This window comes from Erythrolamprus reginae, chromosome 4, assembly GCF_031021105.1.
Source record: "Erythrolamprus reginae isolate rEryReg1 chromosome 4, rEryReg1.hap1, whole genome shotgun sequence".
In the NCBI taxonomy this organism is placed as follows: Eukaryota; Metazoa; Chordata; class Lepidosauria; order Squamata; family Dipsadidae; genus Erythrolamprus; species Erythrolamprus reginae.
Window position 1 is genome coordinate 71,491,354 of NC_091953.1, and position 12,706 is coordinate 71,504,059.

The window sequence follows — 12,706 nt, forward strand, 5'->3', positions numbered from 1 at the left end:
TCATCATAGCCTTGCAGCATCTGGCAGCCCAATGCTTTGAGAAACAGTGGCCTTGGTTGTTCTCCAATGGCCCAATGAAGGGTTGACATGTCAGCTGAAAGAAGGCCTGCAGAAAGATGAGTGGTTCAAGGCCCACCAGAATGAGATGGCAGTAATAGAAGACTTGGATTGGAAAAGGGACAAACTGTATGTTCCTGCCAACCTGAGAATCCATGTTCTACAGCAGAGCCATGATGCAAAACTGTCTAGCCACTTTGTAAAAACTAAGATTCTTCACTTAGTTAAGAGACAATTCTCGTGGCCTAAGTAGAAGAAGGACATTGAGAGCTATGTGATGAATTGCCCAGTGTGTGTGTGTGTTCATGAAACGGATGCCAGGGAAAACCCCTGGTTCTTGAAGCCTGTAACCAATCCCAACAGGCCATGGCTTTCCACTAAGTACCTCTCCTCAGAAAAACCCAGCCGCAAGCTTGACTAACGTTTCTTAGAACCTTTCCCTATCAAAAAGGTCATCAATCCTGTGACATATTGCCTGAGTTTTCCCAGCTCTATGCATGTACATCCTGTCTTTCATCATTTCCTGCTTGTTCCAGTTAGCCCTCATTCCCTGCTTCATTCTCCTGCTTCTCCTGTTTCCGCTGCTCCATGCCAAGCGCCCAGACTTCGAGTTCCCCTACCTCAGTTGCACATTACTGGCATTAAGAACACTCGCCCTGGCTCAATTATCATTTCCAGTATTTGGTGCAATGGTCAGGGGGCAGCCCTGACAATTGCTTCTGGATGTACACTCGAGACTTTGGAGCCCCTGACTTGATTTTTTACTTTCATGTCCATTTTCCTTGTAAACCAAATCCTCTCCATCCACTTCAGGGGAGAGGCCATGGGGGAAGGGATGGTATTGTGAGCGATCCATGTCAGTCTCGGGATATGCTTGATTCTGAGGAGGATGAGCCAGGTCCCTCAGGTTATCCTGGGTTAGAGAGGCTGTCAGAGGAAAAGAGTGAGGAAGATAGTGATTTTGGAGTGCCAGAGGGGTCTGATGTTACAATAAGAAGTTGGTCCCTGTCAGATAGTGAGGAAAATGTATCAGGAAATGAATGGTTAGATCCTAGATATATAAGAAGGGCAAAAAGAAGAGAAGAAATCTAAGGTAAAAAGAATTAATCCATATGAATAGCTCTGTGGATTGTAAGATGTCATTTCCAGGTTAGAACAGGAAGTGAAGACGGGATTTGACAATGTTGATCAAAGAGAATGGCGGAGATTCTGTGGTGTTCCTGAAACAAAAGAGTAAAAACCCTATGCTGTGCTTTTCTAAATGAGTCAGAAGCTGCACTGTTTAATTTATTAAGAATCCTGGTAAGCTGATGAACTTAAAGTTGTGATTTATAGTTCTGTTATCTCCAAGCCAGTTAAGAATGGAATGTTGGAATGCTTCGCAGAACAGATAGAGTTTCAAGTCGAGACAAATTGCTTCAGTCTTGATGCTTAGCTTTTTATCTTGCTAAAGTTTCATATATCTAAGCTGGAGTGGACAGATAAAGAGACTATTATTTCAAGGAGTGGATTTTTGAGAGTCTTGGAAAAATACTGAACCCATGCTCAGAACAGATAAGTCGTAATAAAGACTCTTAATAGTTTTCAGTCAGATACAGATTTACTGGACCGCCAATGCTGCTCCAGACATCTCTTCTGATGTTTCATCTCCTGGAGCTCCTTGGTAAACCAAGGAGCTTTCCTGGATCCACTGCCACAGAGAGGCCACAAATGAGCAATCTGATCCAGAGCCCCCGCTGACACCTTGTTCCAGGTCATAACCAGTGACTCCACCAGATTGTGTATAAGCAAGTCAGATATTTCCCCAAGCACCCTCTGAAAGCCCTCTGGGTCCATTAGGCATCTCGGGTGGAACCACGTAATCAATTCCACCTCCCTGCGGTGGAGGATTGGTGTCAGGAAATCAAGCCGTATCACGAAATGATCTGACAATGACAAGGATATGTCTAAAGCCTTTAACATCAGATCATGGCTCCAATGCCCCAAGAGAAACACCAAGTCGAATGTGTGTCCCCCCTCATGGGTCAGACCCTGTACTACCTGAGTCAAGTCCATGGTTGTCATGGAAGCCATGAATTCCTGCAGCAGCTCTGAGGATTCACCAAGCGACAATATGTTAAAGTCTCCTAAAACCATACATCTTGGAAACTCGACTGCCAACCCAGCTACTGCCTTGAGCAATGCAGGCACAGCTGTTGCAATGCAGCTGGAGGGCAGGTATGCAAACAACAAACCCATCTGAATCCCTAGGTCCAACTTCAAAAGGAGAGGTTCACATTCAACTATCTCAGGTGCAGGGAGTCTGTGAGGGCTAAGTGTCTTCCGGACTATGACTGCCACTCCTCCACCCTTCCCTGGGGTCGCGGCTGGTGCAGCACCTGCAAACCTCCTGGGCACATCTCTGAGAGAAGAACCCCTCCCCCCATGGCCCAGCTAGGTCTGAGTCACACATGCCAGGTCGGCCCCCTCATCTAATAGTAAATCTTGGACAAAGAAGGCTTTGTTCTTGACTGACCTGGTATTGAGCAGCAACAGCCTGAGACCAGGGTCCTGATTTTGCCTATCACCAGCTATACAGATTGAGCTTGATGATTCTGAGGGGCTGGGACAGGAATTCATATGTAAACAGTGAGTTCTAGTCCCCCCTGAGTGGCCAACCCCCCCCCCCCAGCTCCCATCATACCTGCTTCTCCCAGTCAAGACTGGTAAGCTCCAGCCCTTGCCTGTTCCAGAGAGTGTCCCCTCCAACCTCTAGGCCTCACTCATTCTTTGTACCAAGCCAGGGGCTATAGCCGTGCCCCCACCTGCTCCTGTTTGCATACTTCGGGGGGGGGGGGGGGGTTTCTGGCTTCCACCCTCAGCTCTCCCATTCTTCCAACACATTCCCAAGACAAACACTTCCCCCTAACTAAAACAATATCAATATCACAGTGAAGTGACAAGGATTACAATAAAATTGCTACCAGACGAATTGGAATACAAACAAAAGTAACACCATTCCAATCCACTGTCCAGCATGCAAGATGTTACTAGTTCTCTAAGATGTTAGGGAACTGCTGGTATAAATCCCCCTTTTAACCCTTCTGTGCTATTCGGGTCTGTGAGACCCGAAATCAAAGTTTGAGACCCTGTAAAAAAATTTCCCTGCATATCTGAAACTTGAAATTTCATGACTTTTCATCATTTCAGGGGTTCTCTCTATGAGAATTTTTTGGGGGGATGGGAGGTTTCTATTTTGCTGGGTAAAAAAGTCACACTTGTAGTGTTGTCGGGTCACCCTGACCCAGACCAAAAACTCTTCATTTGAAGGTCAATTTGAAAACGTTTTTCACTTGGAAAGTAGTCTGAACATTTCTGCACACAATGATATGAAAATTGAACTGAAAAAGTTATGCATATTGCTTTAATTTGATTATAAAAGACAGACACCCCCCCCCGTTTTTGTGAATTCTTTTTCAATTTATAGATTGTTTAGCTTGAAAAATGTGTTCAATTTTACTAAAGTTGGTGTGGGATTGGTAGTTTGAACATTTCTGAATATAAGAAAAATATAAATGAACTGAAAGAAATGATTCTTATTGGTTTTTTAAAATCAGAAATAAGCCCCCACCCCCTTGGCTGCTTGCAATCATTTTCACTTTATATTGTTTTAGGCAAATCCGAAATATTTTTAATATCTTAGGCATTCATTTACTCAATTTAACATTGCTGATCATCATAAAAATATTTGTGGGGGTGGGGGCTAATTTTTTTCTGGGCAAAGAAAAAAATCACATTGACTCTGTTTCCGGTCGTATAGACCCGGACCAAAATGATTTTTTTTTAGGTACTTGAATTTGGTCTTTTTGAAACCTTTTCCTTTTTTTTTTTTAAATAAATTTTTTTATTAATTTTCTTAAAATAAACAGACACACATACAAACATTAAACATAGAGTGGGGGTGCATTTCCCCCGCTTCTTTTGAAAGTATACATTCAAGTACAGAAAAAGAATACATAATTGAATATATGTTAAATGTTAAAAGGTCTGGTAATTTTGAGTTAAAGTTTTTCAAATCTTAAGTACAATGTAAATATTAGGTAAAGTTCTTAATATATTGCTTATACGTAGACTAATATATCATAGTCATCAAAAAATACCTTTAATGTAGTTTTAACTACTATACTGATATAGCATAATCATCAAACAAAACATTTAAACTGATTTCAACTACTATACGTATATAAACCAAAATTCTTAATATGTTACTTATACATAAACTACTATATCATAATCATCAAACAATACATTTAAACTAATATTAATATTGTTATCACCTAAGTAAAAACAAATACAAAAAATCAGCTAAAAATAAATTTATATATCTTATTTTTTCTTATCTATCCATTTATAAACATTGCTCCATGTTTCATAAAATTTAGTATCTTCTTGATCATTTAATCGTCTTGTCATCATGTCCATTTCAGCGCAATCTAATATTTTAACTATAACTTCTTCTTCCTTGGGGATTTCTTCCCCCTTCCAATTTTGCGCATATATTATTCTAGCCGCAGTTAATATGTGTATAATTAAGTAAAGAATTTCTTTCTTGTAAGTCTGATTGGTAATTCCTAATAAGTAGAATTCCGGGGTATTTTCTATATCTTGCTTTAGTATTTCTTTTAATATTTTCTCTATCATCTTCCAGTATATTTTAGCTTTACCACATGTCCACCATTGATGGTAATAGGTTCCTATTTCCTTCTTACATTTCCAGCATAATGGGGATGTTTTGGGAAACATTTTTGCTATCCTATTTGGTGGGAGATGCCATCTGTAGAACATTTTGATTTGGTTTTCTTTTAATGAGACTGATTTGGTCATTTTCCAGTTGTTAATCCAAACTTTCTCCCATGTGTCTATGTCTATTTCCTTGCCAATATTTCTACACCATCTTATCATAGTATCTTTTAAAGTCAACTCTATGTTTTTATGAGCAATGAGGAATTTATATATTTCCCCTATCATTTTTATTGGATTAGTAGTAATTAGATTACTTAACAAATTTTTACTTTTATTAAAAATATAAAGAGTTTTATCCTTCTGGTATCTAGATCGAATCTGGGCATAATGCCACCAGTCTATTATTATCCCTTCTTCTTGTAATTTAATCCTAGATTTTAACTTCATCTGGTCGTTTAGTAATTCTTTATATCTATAAGATATTTTCTTGTCTTTTATGGACTTTGGATGCGTTATTGCTTCTAGGGGGGCAAGCCATTCTGGGATATTTAAGAAGTGATTTTTCTTTATGTCTTTCCAAACCTCTAGTAGATACTTCCTTAATGTATGTCTTTTAAAATAGGAGTGGTTTTTTTCTTTGTCGTACCATATAAATGCATGCCATCCAAGCATGAGATCATGTCCTTCTAAATTTAATATTCTTTTGTTCTCTAGAGTTATCCAATCTCTAACCCATGTTAATGCGGCAGCCTGATAATATAATTTCCAATTTGGAAGGCCAAATCCTCCTCTTTCTTTGATATCTTCTAGGCAATTTATTTTTATCCTTGCTTATTTCCCTTGCCATATAAATTTTTTAACTAAATTTGTCAAAGTTTTAAAGAAGATTCCCCCTGGGTTTATTGGAATTACCTGGAAAAGAAATAAGACCTTAGGTAGAATGTTCATCTTAATTGTTGCCAGTCTTCCTAGAAATGATATTTTTAGATTATTCCACATTGCTAAATCTTTTTTAATTTCTGTTAGTAACTTTGTGTAGTTATCATTTTTTAATGTTATTGTTTTCGCTGTTAAGTTTATTCCTAGGTATTTTACTTTTTTAACAATCTTTATTCCAGAAATGCTTTCTAGTTTAGTTTCTTGTGTTTTATTCATATTTTTAGTTAAAAAATGTGTTTTATTTTTGTTTATCTTTAAACCTGCTACTTTTCTGTATTGTTCAATAGCTTGCAGTAATGTGTTGTTATCGGTTCTTCAATTATAAACGTTAAGTCATCTGCAAAGGCTTGGACTTTATAAGTTTCGTCTCCTACAGTTAGGCCTTTTATTCTAGAATCTGCTCTTATTTTAATTAGTAGAGTTGAAACCTTTTCCAATGGGAAACTAGTTTGAACATTTATGAACATAATGATATGAAAATCGAACTGAAAAAAGTGAAACCTATATTTTTATTTTGATCAAAAAGCCCCTCCCCCCATTTTTTCTGAATTTCGTGTCAATTTATATTTTTTAAGGCTACAAATCTCTAAGGAATTTCCCCCCAAAAGGTTTGATATACTAAATTGAACAATCCTGAACATAAGAAAAATAGAAATGAACTGAAACAAATGATTCTTATTTGTTTATTTTTGCCACAAAAGGGCCACCCCCCCCCTCAGCCTTGCTGTGTGCCATTATGTTCACTTTTTATATATATTTGGCTAGAAATATTTGGAATATCCTTTTGAAAAGCAAGCACATTGTAGCCAGACAACTAATTTTATGAAAGAAATCCATTTTACTAAAAACAAGTATGTAAGTTTGAAATTAACAGCATAATTTTTATATAAATTGAAATAATTGAACACGGGGGGGAGAGACATTTATGTGCAAAATAAAGCAATATGCATCAATTTTTCCAGTTCAATTTTCATATCATTATGTTCAGAAATGTTCAAGCTACCAATCCCACACCAACTTTAGTAAAATAGAATGCATTTTGCAAGCAAACCTATCCATAAATTGAAAAATATTTCACAAAACCAGGGGGCGCGCATTTCATCAGCAAAATAAAGCAATATGCATCAATTTCTCCAGTTCAATTTTCATATTATTATGTTCAGAAATGTTCAAGCTACCAATCCTACACCAACTTTAGTAAAATAGAATGCATTTTGCAAGCAAAACTATGCATAAATTGAAAAATATTTCACAAAAACAGGGGGGGGTGCACATATTATCAGCAAAATAAACCAATAAGCATTAATTTTTTCATTTTAATTTTCATTTCAACATGTGCAGAAATGTTCAAACTTGTTTCCAAGTGAAAAAAGCTTTCAAAAAGACCAAATATAAGTACCTAAAATGATCAATATGTGGTTCTGGTCAAATAGACCCGGGAACATCACATTAGGGAGTTTTTCGGAATAGCACAGGAGGATTAAAAAGGGCCTTCAAGTACAATACTGGGTGGGGTGCAAATGTTCTCAAGTTGAAGTAGAGACAAAAACAATTCTTTCCTAGGATCAGAGGATCATATAGACTTAATGTAAGTTCCAAGTGAGTGGAAGTAGTAGCTGTGGCAAACAAGGTGAATACACCAAATACAGTTGTGAACCAGTTCCACTGTCTCTGTCTGGGGTCAATAAACCCCCTGGTTATCATCTTAGGATTGATTTTCCAATTAAGTTCAGGAGAGTTTCACAAATGGGGCTCCTGTTGTAGTCTCTTTCCTTATTGTTCTTATTAAGCACACCTAGGAAGGCCAACATGGCAGCAGCAAGAGAGGTGGTCAAAAGATCAAATTGCAAACCCTTCTCAAGGCTTGAGTCCTTACTGGTGATCTCCCTCAGCAACTTTGGGTGTTCATTCAGTTGCCTCAGCATCTCTCAAATATTCCAGGCAATGGTTCCATTCTGCGTACGGTATCTTCAGTCTCCGGGCTGTTCTGCATGTCCCAGCTCCCAGGAGGTGCACAGCACGCTCAGCTTTTTCTTTGAGAATTTGGTCATTTGCTCAGGGCTAAGCTCGGCTCTCCTTCTCAATCTCAGTTCAGTCTCAGCTGCCTTCTTATCTGATTGCCATTGCCCCTGGATCCAGACTCTTGTCTCATCTCATGTCCCTCAGCACTTCTCTTATTCCTGGTGCTCACTCTCTTCTGCTCTCTCTTCTCCTCATTTGCTGCTAGCTCTCGGGTGCCCTTTCTAACATCCTCCATGCTCTGCAGAGTAAAATAAAGTTATAAAATAAAATAAAGTTATACTTTTGGGATTTTAAAGTTTCTGAGCGTGCCTGCATTTCTTCATTCACCAGTAGGATATTTGACAAGGGAAAACAATTATTTTTTTTCCTTTGGAAAGGTCATTCTTTTATTAGAATTGCATTATTTCTAGAACATGTCTAGAAACATGATGGGACAAGGACAGAGTAGCATCGGGGAGATGGCCGTGGCAGCCCTCTACAACAGTCCCCTTCTTATGTGACTTCTTGAGAAAATTTATTGCCCAGCCATGATTAGCCAAATGGGATACAGTTTGGAGAGATAGATTAAATCAGGCAACATTAAACTAACATCAAGCTTGAAACTGGATTGAAAATTAATTTATTTCTGAATGCTTTGAGCTTTATTAAATGCTTTGAGCTTTATCACATTTTATAATGATTATGTGGCCATTGCATCTGATGAATCAATCACTTTTAATTTAGACTAAATATGTCAAAGCAGGATAGTTTCTTTACTCATATAAAGGTGTATAACTATTGGAAGAGCATAGAGACACTTCTGTTAAAAGGAACTTGGATAGTGATTGTTAAAATTGCATTTTAACTTTTAAAAATTGTGTCACATGCAAGATTTAAAAATATCTTTGTGATGTGCAAAAAAAAAAAAGGAAAAAGAAATTTGGTAGCAATATATGACTTGAAAAACTGAAGCTCTTTAAAAGTAGCCCCAGTTCCATTTTTGTAGTTAGCAACACATACTCTAGTTTCTAGGGAATAAGCAAGCTGTGATTTCACTTAGTACTGTTTACTGCAGTGTATTTATCTATTTTAGCAGATCCTGCATGCTGAGTAGGGAAGCCATATAGTGGAGCATATTAATCATTTAAACAACAGTGCTGATACAAGGAACAAGAATAGAATTGGATTGAAAGGAAAGGAAAGGGGAGGGGAGGGAAGAATAATGGGGTGTTTTGTTTGTTTACTTGCTTGATTTTCATCTGTCTCTTCCCCATTCATGTTTTTGCAGTTGATTGTTGCTCCTCATTCCACCACTGAAGTATCAGTTCTGTTTTGTCCATCTGCACTAGGAAGAACAAATCACACTGCAAGCATAATTTTCAAATGCCGACAGGTAGGAATGTCCAATTAGATTTAATGAATAACAGATTATCTAATATTAACACAAGTAATTGTTAGGCTGACAATAAAAGCTAGTTTATCACATTATGGCTGAACTGTAATTTTTCTTATCCTCCCCCCCCCCTTCCTTCCTGTTCCTGTTGGACAACCCACTGCCTTCTTCAATCTTGAAAATAAATTGAGAATTTAGGTCCCAAAATACAGTTCCAAAATTGGATTTGACTTATGTGACTGATGTGTGGTGTATATATATGGTATATAAAGATTAATATTTTCCTTCCTTCCTTCCTTCCTTCCCATATTTTTCTGAATATAATTTATATTGTAATTAAGATATGTAGTAATAATTATGAAGGGGGAGTACAGGTTGTCTTGGCTAAATCATGGTATTTGAGACTAATTTGCATTGCTAAAGAATGCAATTATAAAACATAACATATGGCCACATTATTTAGGAACAACAATTTCACTAATCTCAGTTACCTTCACTGAGTGAGGATTGTACAGTAGGTCTTCAAGCAATTTCCCACTGGCTTCCAAAAAGCAAAGTCAGTGGGGAAGCTGGTAGGAAATTACAAGTCTCAGATGCCTGATGAGCAGAAAAGTGGTTGCAGTTCTGTGCAGCATAAATGTACTTACGGCAGGGGATGAATGCTCTGAAGGGCAGAAGAGTGTACAAATGGCTGCTGTAGCCTGATACCAGTTCAGCTTGATGGGAATGGGTACTATAGAGGGTAGATAGTATGAAAGTTGCTGGAGCAATTAGCAATCTTCCCTACTGACTTCCACATTGACTTTGTTTTTGGGAAACTAGCAGGGATGGTAACAAATATTGATCACGTGACCATGGGATGCTTCCACTATCATACGTGCAAGCCAGTTGCCAACTATGCAGATCCTGATCATGTGACTGGGGTTTCTGAGATGGTTCAAACTTTGAGGACTAGTTGAAAGTATTACTCATTGTAGCTGTCATAACTTTGAACAGTTTCTGAACAGTTGGTTATTAACCAAAAATTATCTGTGATATTATGGGAAGCCTAGAAGAATGAAATAATTTGAGGAATATACAAAAATGCAGATTATTATATTTCCCCAAAGGGAGAAGTGGAGAAAAATGTCTTTTTAGAGGCAGAAAACAGCCTCCAAGTCGTTCTCCAAGTCCTAACTTATGCTGAGGCCAGCTTTTAGAAACAGGATATTTTGAAACAAAAGCAGAATGGTAGGATTAGAGGCAGCCATCAACCAAGAGCCAAAAAGGAATGAAAACCATTAAGCTACAATAGGAATTACCCAAGTAAACCTGGGAGCTCAGACAATCTATAGAGTCAGCTATGATCCCTGCATAACCCCTACAAAAGCCATTAGAACACATGTTTTTGCACAGGAACAGAAAGCTCAAGTGCAAAGCCCAAGATAAGATATAACACCCTCCCCAACTCCATGTAGTCAGCTGCACCAGAATCATGTGCTTGATTATTGTGCTTCATCATTAAACCATCCTTCCAATCAGATTCTATCTTTCTGTGTGTGTGTGTGTGTGTGTGTGTGTGTGTGTGTGTGTGTGTGTGTGTGTCAGGGTTCCAGAAAACAGCCCCAACTAAATCAAACTCTGAGGACAGAAGTTCTTAAAATGTTCAATTTATTAGAGATATCATGTTGGCACATCTGGAGAAACCCAACTAGTTCACAACCCTTCCCCACACCCACAAGCTCATCACATGAGCCAATCAAATCTTCACACTCAACTGGATACAGTCTCTATGCAGATGCCATCATTTGTCCTTGAGTAAATAATTTTGTTACAACTACGTTTCTACTGCTCCAAAATACCCCAAACCCACTTCCAATCTCTCCGTACTGAAAGAGCGGGTCCAGCAGTCACGTGAGTTGCTCGCTGTCCAATCCGCATAGGACCAAGACTAGTCTTTAAAAAGCCTACTGTATCTGCCCCTTCCCCAGAATTCGCTCGGTCCTGCAATTCGGCAGGACACGTGGTGGCTCGCTCCTCTCAATAACACCTTCCCTCTTCGTTCCTTCTTCAATTCAGCTAAGTAAAATTTACAATTGCCTTTACTTTAAAGCTTGTCTTGTTTCGCGCCAGTCTTACTGGGCTCGGCGCCAAGGGAGAAGCTGCGGCGTGGCTACAGCCACATTTTTGGCAATCGCCTTGCTCGCACTGCTGCTGGATTGTATTTATGATAAATCTAATCGGCTAGGAGGTTTTACCGGCAAGCTAAAAAATAGTTTAAAAAGGGCTCTTTTTTCCTCCAGCGGTGTGGGACACTTTAACAAACTCTCTTGTCTGTCTCCTGGACTTTAGTCTCCTCTCCTGTGTTTTAAAAATGGTGGAGCGGTTTATTTTGGTGCGAAGGCCCTCAGCGCCCAGTAATTCCGGCACTTGTGGATCGCCTACATGCATCCTGCCTGGCGCCATCAAGTCCACTGTGTGGCCCTGGAGTAGGCTGTGAGACCATAAGGCTTTTTCTCCCTGGCTAGGCCTCCAAACCAGTGTGCCTTGGTTTATTTTTTAAGATTAGTGAGGCCTGCCCGTCTGTACTCACTGGCATGAACTCTGGTACTGACCAGATTGCCTTTGAGCTGCAGACGCTCTGGGACTAGGAGCTTGGGCCCCCTTCCTCTTGGGAACGTTGTCCTCTTATAACTTCTCCCTCCGTTTTGGCTCAAGTCTTGTACCTGTAATTTGTTCAGGCCATGACTTCATTTCCCAAGAGAGGCACTTCTTCTAAGGGTCCCAGAGAGGTTAGGCCTACTGGTGATGAAATTGAAACCATCCCCCAGGCCTCTTCCTCCTCTTCCTTGGGAGACCCTCTAATGGCTAGACCCACCAGGGCTGAGAAGAGACGGGACCAAGCTCTGCAAAAGATGCATGAGAAATCGGCTAAACATTTAAAAGTGCAGGCCCAAGTGCATGTTAGCCCCTCTGACCCTCCAGAGGCTTCTAAATTGCCTCCCTCTGGTGTCCCTGTGCTTTCTCTGGATGAGCCAAACCTAAACAGACCCCAACCTAACCTATGGGGCTTAGGTCCAGAATAGCCAGATATTATGATGGAAGATCCCTCCAAGCCAGATCCAACCCAGGCCTTCAGGGTATCTCCCTCACTACCTGTTACTATTACTAACCTTCCTCCAGAGCTTCAAACTATGTATCCTGCTTTATCTCAAGCCATTGATGCCAAGCTCTCAGCTATCAATGTGCCTCCTCACTCTCTTCCCCCTTTGTGCGCACTAGACCCGTGAGTTCCTTCTCAACCTACAGAATTCCAGTTCAAGAAGACTCGGATTCCTCTCAGGATGAGAATGATGACCCTTTCCAATGCCTGTCAGAGGATGAGGAATCACAGATTCACAGCCGCCCCGAGTCTTCGGAAAGGGGCGGCATACAAATCTAATAAAACTATATAAACTATAAACTAGATCAAGATTCCATCTTCTGGTGCAATTTTTCCTTTCCAACTCTTCAAATCTCTTATATTCAAAGCAAGAGTTGCCACAGGCTTAACCGGTCAGGATAAACCATCTGATCCTTCTATGGCTCCACCTGAGGAGAACCTGTTATATTTTA

At 39.4% G+C, this 12,706-nt stretch overlaps 1 protein-coding gene across 1 annotated transcript in view; it reads left to right on the forward strand.

The window, feature by feature from the left end:
* Positions 1 to 12,706, forward strand: part of CFAP47 (cilia and flagella associated protein 47) — a 1,022,460-nt gene that overhangs the window by 764,778 nt on the left and 244,976 nt on the right. The window contains exon 56 of the mRNA XM_070750589.1: positions 9,008 to 9,112. Coding sequence (XP_070606690.1) covers positions 9,008 to 9,112 — 105 coding nt within the window. The remainder of the gene's footprint in view (positions 1 to 9,007; positions 9,113 to 12,706) is intronic.